We start from the raw sequence: 19,905 nt of genomic DNA, 5'->3' as shown, positions 1-19,905 counted from the left end.
GTGTGTGTGTGTGTGTGTGTGTGTGTGTGTGTGTAGGCCGTCTGCTCCCTCCTGTCAGGAGAGAAGGGGCTACTCCACTGCAGCCCCAGCAGGAGAGGAGTTAGAGCACAGGGATGCCAAGGGGTGCAGCGTGAGCTCTGGCTGTGTCTCCACACCGCTCTCCTGCTGCACATGGGGCTGCATGGGAGGATGGAACAGCAGGGTTACATGGACAAACACAACTGAGACGCATTAGGGCCTGCAGAATAAACAAGTGTGACGCAAAAAGATGGAACAAAAGCAAGGAAACAAAATTAGACAGTGATGAAGATAGATAGATAGATAGATAGATAGATAGATAGATAGATAGATAGATAGAAAGACAGACAGATGGAGAAAGAGCTTGAGTGTGAGAGAAAGGCGGAGACTAACTTGACAAGCGTCGGTAGCCGGCAGCTCGGGCCCCTGGAGAAAAAGTGATGGGATAACTCAATCACTCCATCACACAGAGAAGACATAGTTCCTGGAGAAGGGCCCTCCACTAGATGGACATGTTCCATATTGGACATGTGCCATGCATGTACTGTACTTCAGTAAGCTACAAATGCATCGCATTGAGCTCTATAGTTCCAAAGAGACTCCTGCGGTCGTATTCTGTGTACTGTGATTTGAAGTGAAAATTGAGAGTCAATGAAAGTCAAGCCTTCCCAGCGTTCCCATGGAGAGCTCTCTGGGGAGCATGCTGAGAGCAGCCTCTGTGGCTGGGTGGGTCCACTGAGCTGTGTGTGTGTGTGTGTGTGTGTGTGGAGGGGAGAGTGCAGGCCTCTTACCAGGGGTCTGGAAGTTGATGCGGCGCAGCTCCACAGGGTCGGTGGGGTGGTGGGAGCTCATGGCCTTGCTGCTGGGGAAGCTGCACTTCCTCCCCTCCACCTCGGCACGCTTCCTGGACCGCACAACAGCAAAGCACACAACTTAACAGTGCTGACACACGCACACACACACACGCACACACGCACGCACAGCACAGCACAGCACAGCACAGCACAGCACAGCACAGCACAGCACAGCACAGCACAGCACAGCACAGCACAGCACAGCACAGCACAGCACAGCACGGCGCACAATGAACAATGCTGATTCACATGACATACACAACTTACACTGTTACCTTGATATGCATCAAACCACACAACACTAAGCACACCACCCACCCAACTCTGAGACCCTCAGCAGCATCACTCACAACTCACTTGAACACAGCACAGAGCGCTTCAACACAGTACACAACACTTGAACACAGCACAGAGCGCTTCAACACAGTACACAACACTTGAACACAGCACAGAGCGCTTCAACACAGTACACAACACTTGAACACAGCACAGAGCGCTTCAACACAGTACACAACACTTGAACACAGCACAGAGCGCTTCAACACAGAACACAACACTTGAACACAGCACAGAGCGCTTCAACACAGAACACAGCACAGAATGCTTCAACACAGAACACAGCACAGGATACTCTTCATCACTACACCATCATCATCATCATTAGGTCTCAGGTCTCTTACCTGTCAGGTTTGCTGGATGGTCCAGAGTGAGGGAAGGAGAGGCAGAGTGGTGAGGAGAGAGAGACAGAGAGAGAGAGAGAGAGAGAGAGAGAACAGCAGCACACACATCAACCAACATCAAACTGGTCTCAGGTCTGCAGCCACAGCACACTGATAAACAGTCATGTCATATAGAGGTCATCAGTCTTACCTCTTGAACATGAGGATGGCGATGACGATGCAGACGATGAAGATGACGGCCAGCACGGGGCCCACCACCCACAGCAGGCCCTCCTCCTCGTCCACGATGGGCTGCGGGTCCAGGTCCGAGGTGGCCACTGGGTCCGAGTAGGGACTAGTTGCGTACACCGTCTGCAGACAGAGACAAAGACAGACCATCACATACACACACACACGCAGCGACACACACAGACACACTGCGGCAGCCAATCGCCACTCACACGGAACAAACTCTGTCGCACAAGGATGGATCCCCCCCCCCCAGCCCTCCAGTCACGACTGTCACTCAGTCAGTCCAATTAATCTGATTACTGACCCAGATTCATAAAGCCGGCTCACACCCAGGGCTACTGCTCGCAATATGCTCTGATGACATGTCATGGCTGCTTCCTGTCACTCACGTCAGCCGCTGCCATCCGCTGGTCCTCACTTGATGTGACACTTGGCAGCTGACTCTGATACACAGCTGTGCCACATCAGGGCAACAGATGGGAATGTCGCCGGTGCTACATTGCGGTCCAAATGGCTACAGATGGGAATATCGCCGGTGCTACATTGCGGTCCAAATGGCTACAGATGGGAATATCGCCGGTGCTACATTGCGGTCCAAATGGCTACAGATGGGAATGTCGCCGGTGCTACATTGCGGTCCAAATGGCTACAGATGGGAATATCGCCGGTGCTACATTGTGGTCCAAATGGCTACAGATGGGAATATCGCCGGTGCTACATTGCGGTCCAAATGGCTACAGATGGGAATATCGCCGGTGCTACATTGCGGTCCAAATGGCTACAGATGGGAATATCGCCGGTGCTACATTGCGCTCCAAATGGCTACAGATGGGAATATCGCCGGTGCTACATTGCGGTCCAAATGGCTACAGATGGGAATATCGCCGGTGCTACATTGCGGTCCAAATGGCTACAGATGGGAATGTCGCCGGTGCTACATTGCGGTCCAAATGGCTACAGATGGGAATATCGCCGGCGCCACATTGCGTCCAAATGGCAGACGGAGGTGTAGTGGCGCTGGGGTCGGGCCTGTGACTTACGTTTTCAGAGAGCTCCAGGAGGGCCAGCACGAAGCAGGTGTACTCGTGTCCGCTGAGCAGTGCACGGTTCAGGAAGTGGCTGTAGGTGCGGCCGTCGCCCAGGGTGAACTCGGATGGAAGCTTCTGGAAGTGGGCGGCAATGTAAGGCCGAGGCTCTGCCTGACGTCGGAGCCGCAAACCCTTACTGGTGCCGTTGATTTCCTTTAGGAGCTGTACAATGACATGCACCCACCCACACGCACACACACACACACACACACACACACACACAACATAATGCTAAATATCTTGAAAATATCAATAGAGCTTGAAAAGATCTGTTGAGCATGAAATGTCATTATTCCTGCTTTGAGCCCCTAGTCACTCTTGCTCTCATACCTCCTCCAGGTCCATGTCATCCGGGCTGCTCCAGGGGTTCTGGAACTTTCCCCCTCTCTGCCTCTTTAGGGGCACCACCACAATATAGAAGCCTCTGGTGACACACAATCATAACACATTGTCAGTATCACTCAGAGGAAACACACACACTCACACACACACACACACACACACACACACACACACACACACACACACACACACACACACTCACACTCACACACACTCACACTCACACTCACACTCACACTCACACTCACACTCACACTCAGGCAGAGCTCCCCAAAACCAGCAGACAGACAGCAAGCCAGTGCAAGCTGCCTCTGCTGTGCGGCAGATGGCCCAGGCCCTTGCCTGTGGAGACCCACTCCTCCAGAGCAGCCGAGTTGCGGCAGGGCAGGGCAGGGCCACCAGCTCAGCAGGGCGGGCAGCTCAGCCAATGGGGTGGGTGGGCCGCACACTCCTCCAGAATGAATTCAATTACGCCTAGTGGCCCCTGACTGTCTTTTGCAGTTTGTGGCTGTGGTGAGGCTGATTGTGTGGCAGTGTTACTGTAATCAGAGGACTGAAGTGTGTGTGTGTGTGTGTGTGTGTGTGTGTGTGTGTGTGTGTGTGTGTGTGTGTGTGTGTGTGTGTGTGTGTGTGTGTGTGTGTGTGTGCGCGCGTGCGTGCGTGTGCTACTGGTGAGTGTCTCCTCTGTGATTATCTCATCAGTGAGTGAGGAGAGAGCAACTGATGGCCAGCTGCCTGCCTTATTGCACACACACAAACACACACACACACACACACACACACACACACACACACACACACACACACACACACACACACACACACACACACACACACACACACACACACAATACACCAGGAGAACTCATTACACTCAGTGTGCTGCTAATTACCTATTAGAACCACCTCCATACAAAGTGAGAAAAAGTTCATGTGTATGTGTGTTTGAGTGTGTGCATGCGTGTATGCGTGACTGTGTGTGTGTGTGTGTGTGTATGAGAGAGACAGATAGAAAAAACAGAGAGAGAAAAGCAGAGGTTATGTGTGTGTTTGCTGTAAGCACTTAATGAGAGATTACTGAGGTTAAGTCTGCATGATGCTGATTAGCCACCGCACAAGCCATCCATTTCCATATGAATGACTGAACTCTGGCTGATAACAGGCTTATTGGGGAGGGAGGGGAGCGCTGCGCTGTGCTGTGCAGCGTGAGCAACACAAGCAAAACAATGAGGTGAGCAGCAGTGATACTGGAACTAATGGGATCTGCATCTCTTTGCCTTCCTTTGTTGCTGCCGCCAACACAGAACCAGTACAGCATGTGTACCTGTGTACTAAACAGTCCAGCCTGTGTACCTGTGTACTAATCAGCCCAGCCTGTGTACCTGTGTACTAATCAGTACAGCCTGTGTACTAATCAGCCCAGCCTGTGTACCTGTGTACTAATCAGCCCAGCCTGTGTACCTGTGTACTAATCAGCACAGCCTGTGTACCTGTGTACTAATCAGCACAGCCTGTGTACCTGTGTACTAATCAGCCCAGCCTGTGTACCTGTGTACTAATCAGCCCAGCCTGTGTACCTGTGTACTAATCAGCCCAGCCTGTGTACCTATGTACTAAACAGCCCAGCTGGTGCACCTGTGTACTAATCAGTACAGCCTGTGTACCTGTGTACTAATCAGCCCAGCCTGTGTACCTGTGTACTAATCAGTACAGCCTGTGTACCTGTGTACTAATCAGCCTGTGTACTTGTGTACTAATCAGTACAGCCTGTGTACCTGTGTACTAATCAACCCAGCCTGTGTACCATGTCAAAGCATGTCATACTGTGTGTGTGTGTGTGTGTGTGTGTGTGTGTAGTGGAGTGTCTTACCTGACTTTGGCATTGCCTTGCGGTGTGGGCAGCTTGAGGGTGACGGTGGCCGTGGTGTCGGTGCGTGCGATGAGCTGTGGTTTGGTGCGCAGCAGGTCGGGGGCGGTGACCGCACTCACGCGGTGCTGCAGGCCCCCCGCACTGGGCCCACGACTGGTCAGCAGGAACGAGTACTGGGTCTCTGGACGCAGGTTGGAGATCAGCTTCTTATTCAGACGGCCGTCCACCTCCACACTCTGACTGTTCCCATACAGGATCTGGAACACACACACACACACACACACACACACACACACACACACACACACACACACACACACACACACACACACACACACACACACACACACACACACACACACACACACACACACACACACACATACACACACAGAGAAAACAGGCATAATGCACACATGCTTGCACATAAATTAGATTAGAATAGATTAAATTAAACTTTATTGTCATTTGTATATCAATACATGGGATGCACAAAGAGACACAGACCTAATACACACACATAAATACACATACCGTGAAAGGCTGGGCTTTGTTGAGCTTCTCTCTGGTCTCCCAACTGAGCAGCACAGCAGACTTCATGGCAGCTTTCACCCGGAAGTTTGTGGCAAACACTGTTCAGAAAACAGTCCTGTTAGTCAGTTTACTGAAAAAGGCCCCTCAGCGTAGACACACACAACTTACCTGCAGTGCACCCCAGAGGCAGTTCTCCAGAAGAGATCGGTTAGATTTGATCACACTCAGCAAGCCAGAATAGCTCTTACCTCTGCTGATATGCTGTTGTTACTTAACTCTTTTTTCTCTCTTTCTCTTTCTCTTACTCACACACTAACACACACACACACACACACACACACACATACACACACACACACATAGAAGACAACAGTGATGAGACATTCAGTCTGCCACCCAGAGAGTCCATGATGAGTGAATAAGTGAGTGAAGGTGAGAGCTGCTTTTCTAATCGCCTTTCACGCTCTGTTTTGAGAGGGGGGGGGGGGGGGGGGGTTGGCACACATGGGTTCTCTTTCAGCCGGAGTGGCGGGTCGTGGCTGGGCAGGGCAGGGGAGGGGAGGGGCAGTCCTACCTTCCTCCTCCAGTGAGTCTGTCCTGACCTGGACAGGTGGGCTGTAGGGCCCGGGGCCCTTGCTGGTGTGAGCACACACTCTCACGTCGTACACACTGTCCGCCTGCAGGCCTGTGAGCGTTAGCGTGCGCTCCTCCACAGACACACACACCTCCCCCGAGTCGTTCCCTAAGCTCCCGTTGGCCTGATAGCACACCAGGTAGCTCAGCACCACGCCGTTGCGCTGGCCCGCTGGGATCTCTCCCCAGGTGAGGGTGACGGCGGTGGCGTTGGCCTCCAGCACCTGTGCGTCGGGGGGGTAGGCGGCGGGAGGCCCCTCGGGCGTGGTCAGCTCCAGCGCCGCCTCCTGGCCAAAGCCCATCTTGTTGCGGGCGGCCAGGCGGACGCGGTAGGTGGCGCCCTGCTGCAGGTCGGAGACGGAGAAGCGGCGCTCCTGCTCGGGCAGCTCCAGCACGGGCGGCGGGGGGCCGTCGGCGCGGCCGAACTCCAGCCGGTAGCCCAGCACGGGGCTCAGGGGGTTCAGAGGGGGGTGCCACTGGAGCAGGGCGCTGCCTGGGCGGGGCTGGCTCACCGCCAGACGAGGCTTCTCCGGCACTACGGTAGAGACAGGAGCCAAAGATTCACTGACCGCTCACTGGACACACAGATAAAAGGCCCTGTCCATCTACCCCATCTTACTTAATGGTGCATGCTGTATGCATTTGTACTGTACAGGTTTGGTCATCATATGATGTCTATCAATGTCACTATAGAGACAGGAGGGGCTTTATACAACTATGACTCTTATCTTAGCTGAGTGTTACTGCTGTGTGTGTGTACATGGGAGTGCTGGTGTGTGTGAGCGTGTGTGAGTGTGTGTGAGGTGAAGATGTACGTGGGGCAGGTGTGTGTGTGAGTGTGTGTGAGGTGAAGATGTACGTGGGGCAGGTGTGTGCGTGAGTGTGTGTGAGGTGAGGACGTACGTGGGGCAGGTGTGTGTGTGAGTGTGTGTGAGGTGAGGACGTACGTGGGGCAGGTGTGTGTGTGAGTGTGTGTGAGGTGAAGATGTACGTGGGGCAGGTGTGTGTGTGAGTGTGTGTGAGGTGAAGATGTACGTGGGGCAGGTGTGTGTGTGAGTGTGTGTGAGGTGAGGACGTACGTGGGGCAGGTGTGTGTGTGAGTGTGTGTGAGGTGAAGATGTACGTGGGGCAGGTGTGTGTGTGAGTGTGTGTGAGGTGAGGACGTACGTGGGGCAGGTGTGTGTGTGAGTGTGTGTGAGGTGAGGACGTACGTGGGGCAGGTGTGTGTGTGAGTGTGTGTGAGGTGAAGATGTACGTGGGGCAGGTGTGTGTGTGAGTGTGTGTGAGGTGAGGACGTACGTGGGGCAGGTGTGTGTGTGAGTGTGTGTGAGGTGAAGATGTACGTGGGGCAGGTGTGTGTGTGAGTGTGTGTGAGGTGAAGATGTACGTGGGGCAGGTGTGTGTGTGAGTGTGTGTGAGGTGAGGACGTACGTGGGGCAGGTGTGTGTGTGAGTGTGTGTGAGGTGAAGATGTACGTGGGGCAGGTGTGTGTGTGAGTGTGTGTGAGGTGAAGATGTACGTGGGGCAGGTGTGTGTGTGAGTGTGTGTGAGGTGAAGATGTACGTGGGGCAGGTGTGTGTGTGAGTGTGTGTGAGGTGAGGACGTACGTGGGGCAGGTGTGTGTGTGAGTGTGTGTGAGGTGAGGACATACGTGGGGCAGGTGTGGTGATGATGATGGCTTTGCTGCGAGCCCCGTCTCCCTTGGTGGTGTAAGCGCCCACAGACACAATGTAGGACGTCTCAGGCACCATCTCAGAGATCAGCAACTCCTGCGCACACACACACACACACACACACACACACACACACACTCATCAGCTCACTACTAGAGCACAGAGCAGGAGTCCACGTGCAAAGGCAGGAATCAGATGCACTTACATATTCCCCAGAATCATTCCCCTGGCAGCAGGAAGAGGCCATCAGAGAGAGAGGAGGAGCAAGAGAGAGGACACAAGTAGACAGTGAGAAAATGACTCCTTCATTTGCTAGCTAAATGGCACCATTAGTGAGTGGATGAGTTCATGATTAAGAACTGGACTGAATGTGTGTGTGTGTGTGTGTGTGTGTGTGTGTGTGAGCTCACTGACCTTTGAACCCACGGTGAGCAGGTCTCTCATGCAGGGCTGCCCCACAGGCTCATCTCCGATCAGACGGATGTAGGTCACCTGATACCCCCGAATCTGACCGTGTTGTTGCTTAGCAACAGGAGAACGCCACATCACCTTGGCTGTTGTGGAGTTTATGACCTCCACTTGTACACCACGTGGAGGACCACTAGGAACTAGAGAGGCATTGTGGGATAGAGGAGGATTGTGCATCAGAGCTACAGAACACAATACTTCATGGTTACCCCACAAAGGATGCGAAAACTTCTGTTTCATTTCTTTCTTTCTCTTTCTTTTTAAAGGTTTACCACCAAAATACAAAGCCAATAAAAATGGAGAAAGATAATTCATAAAAAATGGAAAAAGTGCGAAAGAAAAATAGGCAAACAAGATGCTTTGGATTTCAAAGCATTTCACAAGTAAGAATGAGGTTAAAAAATCTGTCACTACTGTTGCCAAAAGGGTCTTAGGAGTGCCTTTAAAAGTCACTTCTCATCCGTCGGCTTGAGTGTTCCTGACAGATCAAGCTGACAGTGAGTGCCAGGGACTGGGGAGCAAGCGTGTGATGTTAGTGGTTAGACACATTCAAAGGAGGAAAACTGCCAGCACAAGCCTTAAAAGGTCAGAGTCGGTGAAGAGTGGGACAACATTTAGCAGAAAAATGCTGGACAGATAGTGTGTGAGTCCAGAGGAGAGGAGCGAGGCTGCTGCCGCTGACCGCTGCAGGGAGGACACACAGACCAGGGCACCTCAGAGGGGGGTCAAAGGTCACTGAGGTCGGAGTGTGCAGGAAGGCTCTGGGGGTTAGGGGGAGGAGGGAACAGGTGTTGCCATGGTAACATACCATCCTCCTCGGTGCGGACGATGACAGCGGGGCTGGGGGGTCCAGCGCCGGCCCTGTTGAGCGCGCTCACGCTCACACTGTAGTCTGTCCACTTCCTCAGGCCCTGCAGCAGGAACGTCGAGGCTTGCGGGAGCGGGTCGCTGACGTTGAGGCTGGCGCTCTGGGCCGTGCCGTTGTCTCTGTCCGCTAGTGGGGAGTAGGTGATGGAGTAGCCCGTGATCTCTCCATTGCGCCCGCCCTCAGGTGGAGGAAGCCAACTTACCAGAACACTGGTGGAGCTGGGGCTGCTGCACCTCACTTCCTGAGGAGGGGCCATGGGCTCTGATTGGGTAGTCACGGCCAGGCAGCACAATTGGATTGGGTAATGGATCATTGTGTTGGGAGTGTGTCGGTTTGGTTGGGTTTGAGATTGAGTTCATGGAGCGTTGGGATGAATGAAGAAGATGGTGATGGCAGAACAAAAAGAAAGGACAGAAGACAAAACAAACATAAAACTAAAATACACCCAAATCATGTAACAGAACTTACACATAAGAGAGCAAACAGAGAGAAGAGGATGAGGTGAGATGGCCAAACGCAAAGTGGGATGTCTGTACTCTACACACACCACCGGACTGACCCATGGATAAAATGAACTTGACACAAACCATCTCACACACACTCAACACACAACTCACCTGCCCACCTGTCTGTAAGTGCCCACTCCATCCCCCTCTACCCTGACTGAGCTCCAGTCCAGGCCTACCTCAGTGTCCAGCATCACAGAGGCTGCCCAGTACCCACTTCACACTCACTACCACACTGCACTCCATGCGCATCTATGCGTGCGTGTGTGTGTGTGTATGTGCGTGTGTGTGTATGTATGTGCGTGTATATATGTGTGTGTGTGTGTGTGCTGACCATCATATCCCATCAACCGTCTGCCTCACACCACCAATGAGTGAGTCACCCTGTTGGGGACTGCTCTCTTTAGTTGCTGTTCATGTGTGTGTGTGTGTGTGTGTGTGTCTTAACAAAGGACTTGGTTTCAGGGGGTCACGCAGCACACACAGATGGTGTGCAATACTGTCATTCACAGCTCAGAACTGACCCATGCTGCCTGCAAGCACACACACACACACACACACACACACACATGCACAGACACATACACAGAAACTTCACGTTCACAATCAGTGCTTCAGCCTTCCAGTAAGGCAGTGATGAATGGCTGCCCTCTCTTTCTCTCTCTTTCTCCCTCTGATTCTTTCACTCTCCCTCCCACACACACACACACACACACACACACACCTTTCAGGCTGGAGCACAGAGTGTGAGGCTGGGCACTGTGCCCAGAGAGGGACGGACTGTCACACAGAGGGAAACCCACGCCCGGATGTGTCCATCAACACACACACACACACACACACACACACACACACACACACACACACACACACACACACACACACACACACACACACACACACACACACACACACACACACACACACACACACACACACACACACCTCTCACTGCCCAGGGAAATGGCCACGAATGAGTCCAATAGATGGACACAGTAGTCCAGGCTCCATCTGAGATGGACATGTCTGGCCCTGGAGTCTGCCATGTGGACTAAATCATCTCATAGCTGTAGCCGCATGCCAGCATTGCTTTTGGCTGGAGCCGCTGATTGACGTGGGCTGTGCTGGGCCCACTCCGTGTGACAGGGGGCAGGGCGGGGCGGGGCGGGGCGGGGCGGGGCGGGGCGGCCGCACGAGACAGCGAGGCACTCACGTGTCTGAGGGGTGTCGGCGATGACCTCGCTGGTGAAGGCGCCCACCCCATGTTTACTGTGAGCGGCCAGCTGGAAGGTGTAGGAGGAGAAGGGCTTCAGGTCCTTCAGCAGGTAACTGGTGCTGGGCTCAAAGGTCACCTTCTGCTGTAAAAGCAACATACGCATTCCACACAACACATCACACACACACACACCCACACACACACACACACACACACACAAACACACACACACACACACACTTTTGCATAAATTGGGTTTATGAATTAGATTTATGGATCAGTGATCACAATGGCATGCTTTAGTTCTACATTGGGAGTATTTCTGTGCAGTATGTGTATGGTGTGTAGAAGTGTGTGTGTGTGTGTGTGTGTGTGTGTGTGTGCTACCTCCTCAGCCTCGTTGCTTTTCCTGTAAATGAGCTCATATCCAGTGATGTGGTTCTCTGGGCTGCTCTGAGCCGGCGGCACCCAGGAGAGGAGGATGCTGGTCTCAGACACGGCCTCCGCCTTGAACTCCGTGGGCTGAGAGGGAACTGAGACACACACACACACACACACACACACACACACACACAGAAAATTACAATTTGGTGCAAAATGAACAAGTCTGTATTGAGACTGAACACACACACACACACACACACACACACACACACACACACACACACACACACACACACCTCCAGTCTTGGCTATGATCTGCAGGTCGTTGGAGAGCGGGCCGTCCCCTACAGAGGTGAAGGCCAGCACTCGGATGTAGTAGGTCCTGTTGGGGGTCAGGCTCTGGATGGTGATGAAGTTGGCCCCGCGGATGATCTCCTTGTCCCACTGGTTGACGTGCTGGCTGGGCTCCATGGTGTAGTAGACGCGGTAGCCCACCACCTGCCCGTTGGCCTCCTCGGGCTCCTCCCAGTGGATGATGGCGGTGGTGGCGCTCAGCATGCGGCCGCGCACCTTGCGAGGGGCGGAGCTGGGCGCCTGCTCGGCCGTGCGCGCCTCGACGGTCTGGCCAGGGGGCCCGCGCCCGATGTTGTTGACCGCCACCACCTTGAACTGGTAGTCGGAGTAGGGGCTGAGGCCGCCCACGCTGTAGCGCGTCGTGGCCACGCCGTCAATCTCTTTGAAGGGGTCCTCGGAGGACTTGGGCCGGTACAGGATGAGGTAGTAGGACACGGCCTCGGGGTTGCCGCTGTCCCACGTCAGAGTGATGCTGGTGGCCGTGCGCTCAGTGACCATCAGTGTCCCCGGAGCTTTGGGCAAGGCTGGACAACAGAGGGACACAGACACAGCAGCATGAGCCTCAACAGTGACAAACCACATCTCATTTACATGGAATAGAGAAGTTCAAGGTTTTCTACTCAAGTTAACAACTGTCCTTCTTTGGGTCATGTGAGAAATGTGTGTCCGGCCTGACGGGCAGTCCCTTGTACTCACACTTGACCGTGATCTGGACCACCGTCTCTATGACCCCCAGAGTGGACATGGCCACACAGGTGTAGTTGGCCGACTGGCGCACGTCCGTGAGCTCCAACACGTTGCGTCCGATGGGCATGTCGTCCTCGGGCGTCAGGTCCTCCGAGCCCAGCATCCACTTGACGTAGGGCATGGGCGAGCCCACCGCCACGCACGTGATGTTCACGCTGCCGCCCGGCATGATGTCACTGTCCCGCGGCAGGATGGAGAACATGGGAGGCACACGGCGCACTGGGGGGGAGAGAGAGAGAGAGAGAGAGAGAGAGAGAGAGATGAATACACACAAAGAGAGAGAGAGAGAGATAAATGAATACACATACACACAAAGAGAGAGAGAGAGAGATAAATGAATACACATACACACAAAGAGAGAGAGAGAAATTAATACACACAAAGAGAGAGAGAGAGACAGTGAGTGAGAGAGAGATGAATACACAGACAGACAGACCAGAGAGAAGATAACCACACAGAGACATGGTCCCAAATGTAGATGGTGCACAGAACATGTCAGATATAATGGAAAATTGTGTAAAAGTACGAAAAACCAACAAGCATTCCAAAACAGTCAAACATCACATCACATGACTTCACATGACAGGCACAGACAGAGGAGAAGACCAACCTTCTCGGAGCTCTGAAGAGGAGGAAGCAGAGCAGAGCAAAGTGGGCGACAAAAGACAAAAGACAGAAGAGAGAGAGAGAGAGAGTGAGCCATCTGATGAAGACATCAGACATGAGCAACACCACTGAGCGCTAACACCTGCTGAGTGTGAGATCGAGAAAAGAGAGGAGCTTCTGGGCCTCCAGGCCCACAGAGGGCAGGATGGAGTGAGAAAACAGGGAATGAAAATGTTCCTCTGCTTTCAAAGCCCAGCAGGAAGACACAGATATTCATAGGTACGTTGCATACAACTGACCACCATGTCTTTCATCACAGTTACTGTGTGTGTGTTGGGTGTGTGTGTACCTCTCACGTAGAGGTTTGCTGGAGCAGAGTAGCGCGTTCCCTCGCTGTTGGTAGCGACACACTCATACTTCCCCTGGTCGGTTTCTTCACTCTGATCAATCTGTAGTGCACCTATAAACATGCAAAAGTACACACACAAACACACGCACACACGCACGCACGCACGTGCGCGCACACACACACACACACACACACACACACACACACACACACACACACGCACACGCACACACACACACACCACACACACACACACACACACACACACACGCACACACAAAGGTGAATGAATAGTGACTTCTAATGAAATAGAATTGAACAGAATAGATCAGAGTACAATACAACTGACATATTATATTAGAAGGTTTTACAACACAAATGACATGTTAATTCCTCATTAATGCTGGTTTAGAGGATGTGATTTCTCTAACACTGGGTCAGTATGAGAATGGATGAAGGGCTGAGCTCTGACTAGAGGGCCGCAGTAACGGTACAGCTGAGACACCATCAGGCTCCTCTCAGGCCAATCCTATGAATGGCTGATCAGGACAAAAAAAGGCATCTAAGATCCAAAACAGAAGCTGGCCAGTATAAAAAATACTCCAGCGGACTTGCACAACATTAGACAAGCAAGTGATGGAGAAGTCCTGTGTGTGTGCCTTAGCCACTGAGTGTGTGTGTGCTGTCTGTGGACGTACACTGCTAAACATGTGTGTGCCTTAACCACTGAGTGTGTGTGTGCTGTCGGTGGACGTACACTGCTAAATGTGTGTGTGCTTTGGATATTCTGATAGGAAACCAGTCCTTCACTCAGATGCACATACAGGTGGTAGCATATCACCACGGCAAGCCAAAAACTGAGTTTCAAAAGAGCAAAACCACTACAAAAAACAAAAAAACACTTTTCAAAGCACCAGTTTTGCATCAAGTCCTCTGGTGCTTGAGATGGACCTCCTCCTCCCCAAACCCTGGAAAAGAACAGATGTGAAAAAGAGGAAAACAGTCTTCAAAGGAGAGGAGAGAAAAAGAGGGTGTTGAGGAGGAAGAAGCACCCAAGGAAAAAACTTTATCAAAAAAGTGGTTGTGTGGGGCTTTTCCAGAGTGAGAAGTGGAGTAAAAAGCACTCGCAAGGAGAGAGAGAACGAGAAGAGTCTTTGGTCAGATAGAGGCGGCTCCAGTGGCCAGGATGGAGCTGTGTGAGACACACTGACCCGCTGACCGGCCGCCTGCCTGGGCTTTGGCTTGGACAGGGCCAGAGTGATGGATGATGAGCAGATGAGTGTGTGTGTCAGCTCTAAAGTGCTGCTGGGTGTCAGAGAGTGGAGGGAATGAGCAGAGCCCAACGAGCACACACACACACACACACACACATATGGGAGAAGAGAAGGACTGATGAGAGGAGAGGTGGACGATGGATGAGATGTGTCATGTGTGTGTGTGTGTGTGTGTGTGTGTGTGTGTGTGTGTGTGTGTGTGTGTGTGTGTGTGTGTGTGTGTGTGTGTCTGTGTGTGTGTGTGTGTGTGAGAGAGAGAGAGACAGAGAGAGAGAGCGTTAGTTCAGCAGGCTTACCTCTGATTGGAGTACCACCTGGGTGAGTGATATGAATGCAGATTAAAAATTAAAGAAAGGAAACGTTAGTAATACTGAAAGAGAGAGAAAGAAAGATAGAAAGAAAGAAAGACAGACAGAAAGAGAGAAAGAAAGAAAAAAGAAAGAGGAAGAAACAAGACAGAAAAAGAAAGAAAGAAAGAAAGAAAGAAAGAAAGAAAGAAAGAAAGAAAGAAAGAAAGAAAGAAAGAAAGGCCTTTGGAGGAAGAAGTAAATTAGACACATTAAAAGTCACCAGGGGGACACAGAGGAGGTGGAGAGCAGAGGGAACAGTAAGAATATATCCAAATCAGGTGCACACTTCAAGGAGAGACAGTGAGAATAGGAGAGGGCAGAGAGAGAGACAGAGAGAGACTTTCTTCAACTTCAGCAATGAGAGACCGAGAGTGGTTTTAGTGCTGGAGCTGCACTCTCTCCCAATGGGACTTTGGGCTTTAGCTTTTGGCAGCCCTATGGCCGTAAACACATGGTGGAGCTCCACACGGGCCCAGGCCTGGGCACACAACTCTCTACTGGAGCTGGAGGAGAAGAACGTGAGTGAATGAGTGAGAGAGTGAAAGTGTGAGAGAGTGAGAGAGTGAGTGAGTAGAGGGAGAGAAAGTGAGTAGAAGAAAGGAACATCAGCACCAGATGCTCTTGCCAGGGTAGGGGTTGTGATTTGTCAGGTGTGAATGACTATGAATATCTCTAGTGCCAGGTGATAGGGATTTACACATGGGTGTGTCTGTTTCTTTGAGTGTGTGTGTGTGTGTGTGTGTTAGAGAGAGAGAGAGAGAGAGTGAGTGTGTGTGTGTGTGTGTGTGTTCTTTCTATTTTATGGTGAAGGGAAGTGCCTACACTGTCCGTTAGTATTATTCCATGCCATGCATTTCACCAGCAGTTAAATAATTAGGCGTGACTGTGTGTGTGTGTGTGTGTGTGTGTGTGTGTGTGTGTGTGTGTGTGTGTGTGTGTGTGTGTGTGTGTGCAGTATGCATGAGTGTGTGTATGCATGTGTGTGTATGAGCCTCAAATCTCAGCACTTACCAAAAGACTCTGCAGATTAAAAACACAGAAAGAAGAGAGACAGCACACAGGTCATACAACAATCCAACAGACAGGCCAAGGAGTAACCACTCACTACTAACATGGGCTAAAGCAGTCAAGCATTCTACTATCAACAACTACACACATAGGTCAACTAAGAGACTAGTTCCTAACTAGATTATAGAGGCATATCCACATTGGGTCCATCAGAAAGAATGAAGAGAGGTCAAGTTTATAGCAGAGAGAGTTGTTGGCTATATGCATCAGCCATGAGTTGAATACACATCTGGTCCATAATCAGGTAGGAAATGCCACTGCTCCAGTCAAATGAGCAGGAGCCCTGTGTATCAGTGACTATAGGCTGATGCAGACAGCAGGGGGTGGGCTGGGCTGTGGAGCTGAGAAAGTACAGTAGGGGCTCAAGAGGGGGGGTCTGCCTGGGGGGTGGGGTGGGGTCAAAGGTCAGATATTAAAGCCAATCAGGTGGAAACAATAATGCAGGAGTCAGGATATACATTCACTCTCTCACACACACACACACACTGCGACAAACACCCTGCTATAAGAGTGACCAGAGCAGACCTGAAGTGTGTCCATCCTCCCTAGTCTGAGTTGCATGTGTGTGTGTGTATGTGTGTGTATGTATGTGTGTGTGTGTGTGTGTGGGGGGGAGTTGCTGTTGAGTTTCCTGCCCAGAGAAAGCAGCAGAGACTTTGGGCCAGGAAAAACTAGAAAGGACGCCATGAGTCACAGACAGTCCAGCGTCATTCTGACCACAGCAGTGAGAGACACACAGAGACACACGAGACTCAGACGCGGCCACAGCACACAACAGCACACGAGACCAGGGACAGGCCACAGGAGGCTCCTAGACACACTAGTGACGAGTCTCTACTACTGACACTACTGACTATGAACAGTCCTGATCTCTCTTCTCCTCATCTTAACTGGCCATCTCTAGATTAGGCTGCTGCTGTTACCAAGAGAGGCTGTGTGCTGCACATGCATCAACTACAGCATGTGACAACAATATCTAACAGCACTAAGCTTACTGACATCCAACACGCCAGACTGCACACAGGGATAACTTAACACAGGGACTAGCAGGGGAGAGGAGGGGGGGGGTGGAGAACAGAAGAGAGAGGAGGGGGAGAGGGAGGTGTGGAGAACAGAGGAGGTGTGGAGGGGGAGAGGGAGGTGTGGAGAACAGAGGAGGTGTGGAGGGGGAGAGGGAGGTGTGGAGAACAGAGGAGAGAGGAACAGAGGAGAGAGGAGGGGGAGAGGGAGGTGTGGCGAACAGAGGAGGTGTGGAGGTATGGAGGGGAGAGGGAGGTATAGAGGGGGAGAGGGAGGTGTGGAGAACAGAGGAGAGAGGAGGGGAGAGGGAGGTGTGGGGAACAGAGGAGAGAGGAGGGGGAGAAGGAGGTGTGGAGAACAGAGGAGAGAGGAGGGGGAGAGGGAGGTGTGGAGAACAGAGGAGAGAGGAGGGGAGAGGGAGGTGTGGAGGGGGAGATGGAGGTGTGGAGAACAGAGGAGAGAGGAGGGGAGAGGGAGGTGTGGGGAACAGAGGAGAGAGGAGGGGGAGAAGGAGGTGTGGAGAACAGAGGAGAGAGGAGGGGGAGAGGGAGGTGTGGAGAACAGAGGAGAGAGGACGGGAGAGGGAGGTGTGGAGGGGGAGAGGGAGGTGTGGGGAACAGAGGAGAGAGGAGGGGAGAGGGAGGTGTGGAGGGGGAGAGGGAGGTGTGGAGAACAGAGGAGAGAGGAGGGGAGAGGGAGGTGTGGAGGGGGAGAGGGAGGTGTGGGGAACAGAGGAGAGAGGAGGGGAGAGGGAGGTGTGGAGGGGGAGAGGGAGGTGTGGAGAACAGAGGAGAGAGGAGGGGAGAGGGAGGTGTGGAGGGGAGAGGGAGGTGGTCCTTGAGGTAACAGCCCATAGCATAGGACACAAAGGAGAGCAAGGAACACATTCTACAATACATAGAACACACAATCTCACACACAGACATAGAACACACACACCCTCACACACAGACACAGAACACACACACTCTCACACACAGACATAGAACACACACAAACCGCTTTCAGACATAACCTCAGTTTAATACACGGAGATTTGGTAGCCGGAGATGCGACCCTTCGGATGATTCAGACATGGCGCTAAAATGCGGACTTTATACGGACCTTACACAGACCTATGTGTGAACGACATACACGGACATTACACGCACATTACAGAATACTGCAGCTGGTTGCACCAGCTGAACGTAGGTCAGTTAGCTTAGTTTTAACGTAAACTGGCACTACGTTAAAGTTTATGAGCTACTAAAATTTAACGGGTTGCACCACACAAAATAGTTTCAACATGAATTAAGTTGACTTGAAGCTACACACTAAAGTACATCCCCCTTTATAATAAGTAAAAAAAAGCATAAGTCATAAGAAGTAGCCTAGTTATAAGAAAGTAAGTGGTGGTGGCTGAAATATTCCCAAAGCACATACTACAACATAAATTCTGCTATTTGAAAATACAGTGTTTTTACAGTGCATTTTTTATTTTAAAATGTTTATTTTATTAATTACTTTATCATACAATGTTTACATCATACAACAAATGTCCGGTTATGTGATTCAGACATACGGACCAACCGTGTAACCTCCGTTTAACCTCTGGCTTTACACGTATGTCTGAAAGCGCTTACATTCACACACAGACACAGAACACACACTCTCACACAGACATGGAACATAAAATAACACACACAGACACAGAACACACACTCTCACACAGACATGGAACACAAAATAGCACACACAGACATAGAATCTAACATCATAGCGAGTTGCAGCAGTCCCACACAGAGCCTCAGGTGAGGTAGCCACACAGCGCGGTTACCTGAGCGGAGCTGCTTGATGCGCCCGTTGTTGTTGCTGGTGTCGACGGGGAGGAAGTCCTTGAACCAGGTGATCTCAGGGTCGGGCGTTCCGCTAGCCGCACACAGCATGGTGGCAGTGCGAGAGCGCTCCACCACCTTCAGCTGCGGGCCCATGTCTATGGAGGGGAAGCCCTGAGGCAGCTGATCCTCTACACACACACACACACACACACACACAGATAGAGACAGAGAGAGAGGAGAGAGGAGAGAGGAGAGAGAGACAAAGAAAAAAATGAATGACTGAGAGTGGACTTTTAAACCTCTTCCTGTAGCCGCGTCAAATACTAATATTCATCTGGACATCCCAGTCATGAACACTGACAATGTCAGTGAGCCGACATGTCTCACATGTCAAGCATGTGCGTGTGTGCGTGTGCGCGTGCGTGTGTGTGTGCGTGAGTGGGGGGGTGGGGGGACAGGGATGTAGCGGCAGGCCCTGGAAGATGTGCTTTCAGAGGGGTGGGATGAGTGTGGCACAGTGCATGTATAAAATAAAACCTCCATCACTTCCAAGCACAAGCCCTCAAAACTCTCATCCATAAAACATGAGGGTCGACTGTCACACTACACACAGCCCAACACACACACACACACACACACACACACACACACACACACACACACACACACACACACACACACACACACACACACACACACACACACTCATGCACACAAACACACTCTACAAGAGGGATACACACTCAAATGCACTCTCACACACACACACACACACACACTGAGATGCCTGCGTGATCTAAGGACAGATGGCCAGGGCCAAGAGGCTGAGCGAGCGAGGGGAGAGAGAGAGAGAGAGAGAGAGAGAGAGAGAGAGAGAGAGAGAGAGAGAGAGAGAGAGAGAGAGAGTGAGTGATGGGGCGATGCCTCTACCTCTGCTCCCCTCCTCTCTTTCTGT

At 51.8% G+C, this 19,905-nt stretch overlaps 1 protein-coding gene across 1 annotated transcript in view; it reads right to left on the bottom strand.

The window, feature by feature from the left end:
• The window catches only part of LOC134059197 (receptor-type tyrosine-protein phosphatase delta-like), a 38,347-nt gene that overhangs the window by 12,304 nt on the left and 6,138 nt on the right, over window positions 1–19,905 (bottom strand). Inside the window, exons 4-24 of the mRNA XM_062515668.1 lie at window positions 18,950–19,138; window positions 16,057–16,065; window positions 14,992–15,009; window positions 13,422–13,532; window positions 13,077–13,088; window positions 12,416–12,685; window positions 11,662–12,243; window positions 11,369–11,514; window positions 10,979–11,123; window positions 9,200–9,520; window positions 8,338–8,531; window positions 8,129–8,149; window positions 7,902–8,019; window positions 6,192–6,785; window positions 5,618–5,715; window positions 5,084–5,340; window positions 3,202–3,295; window positions 2,824–3,033; window positions 1,743–1,903; window positions 1,553–1,564; window positions 810–922 (exon numbers count right to left, since the gene is read on the bottom strand). Coding sequence (XP_062371652.1) covers window positions 810–922; window positions 1,553–1,564; window positions 1,743–1,903; window positions 2,824–3,033; window positions 3,202–3,295; window positions 5,084–5,340; window positions 5,618–5,715; window positions 6,192–6,785; window positions 7,902–8,019; window positions 8,129–8,149; window positions 8,338–8,531; window positions 9,200–9,520; window positions 10,979–11,123; window positions 11,369–11,514; window positions 11,662–12,243; window positions 12,416–12,685; window positions 13,077–13,088; window positions 13,422–13,532; window positions 14,992–15,009; window positions 16,057–16,065; window positions 18,950–19,138 — 3,675 coding nt within the window. The remainder of the gene's footprint in view (window positions 1–809; window positions 923–1,552; window positions 1,565–1,742; window positions 1,904–2,823; window positions 3,034–3,201; window positions 3,296–5,083; window positions 5,341–5,617; window positions 5,716–6,191; window positions 6,786–7,901; window positions 8,020–8,128; window positions 8,150–8,337; window positions 8,532–9,199; window positions 9,521–10,978; window positions 11,124–11,368; window positions 11,515–11,661; window positions 12,244–12,415; window positions 12,686–13,076; window positions 13,089–13,421; window positions 13,533–14,991; window positions 15,010–16,056; window positions 16,066–18,949; window positions 19,139–19,905) is intronic.

This window comes from Sardina pilchardus, chromosome 2 (assembly GCF_963854185.1).
Source record: "Sardina pilchardus chromosome 2, fSarPil1.1, whole genome shotgun sequence".
In the NCBI taxonomy this organism is placed as follows: domain Eukaryota; kingdom Metazoa; phylum Chordata; class Actinopteri; order Clupeiformes; family Clupeidae; genus Sardina; species Sardina pilchardus.
Note: the sequence above shows the minus strand (reverse complement) of the source record. Positions and strands in the feature narration are given on the sequence as shown.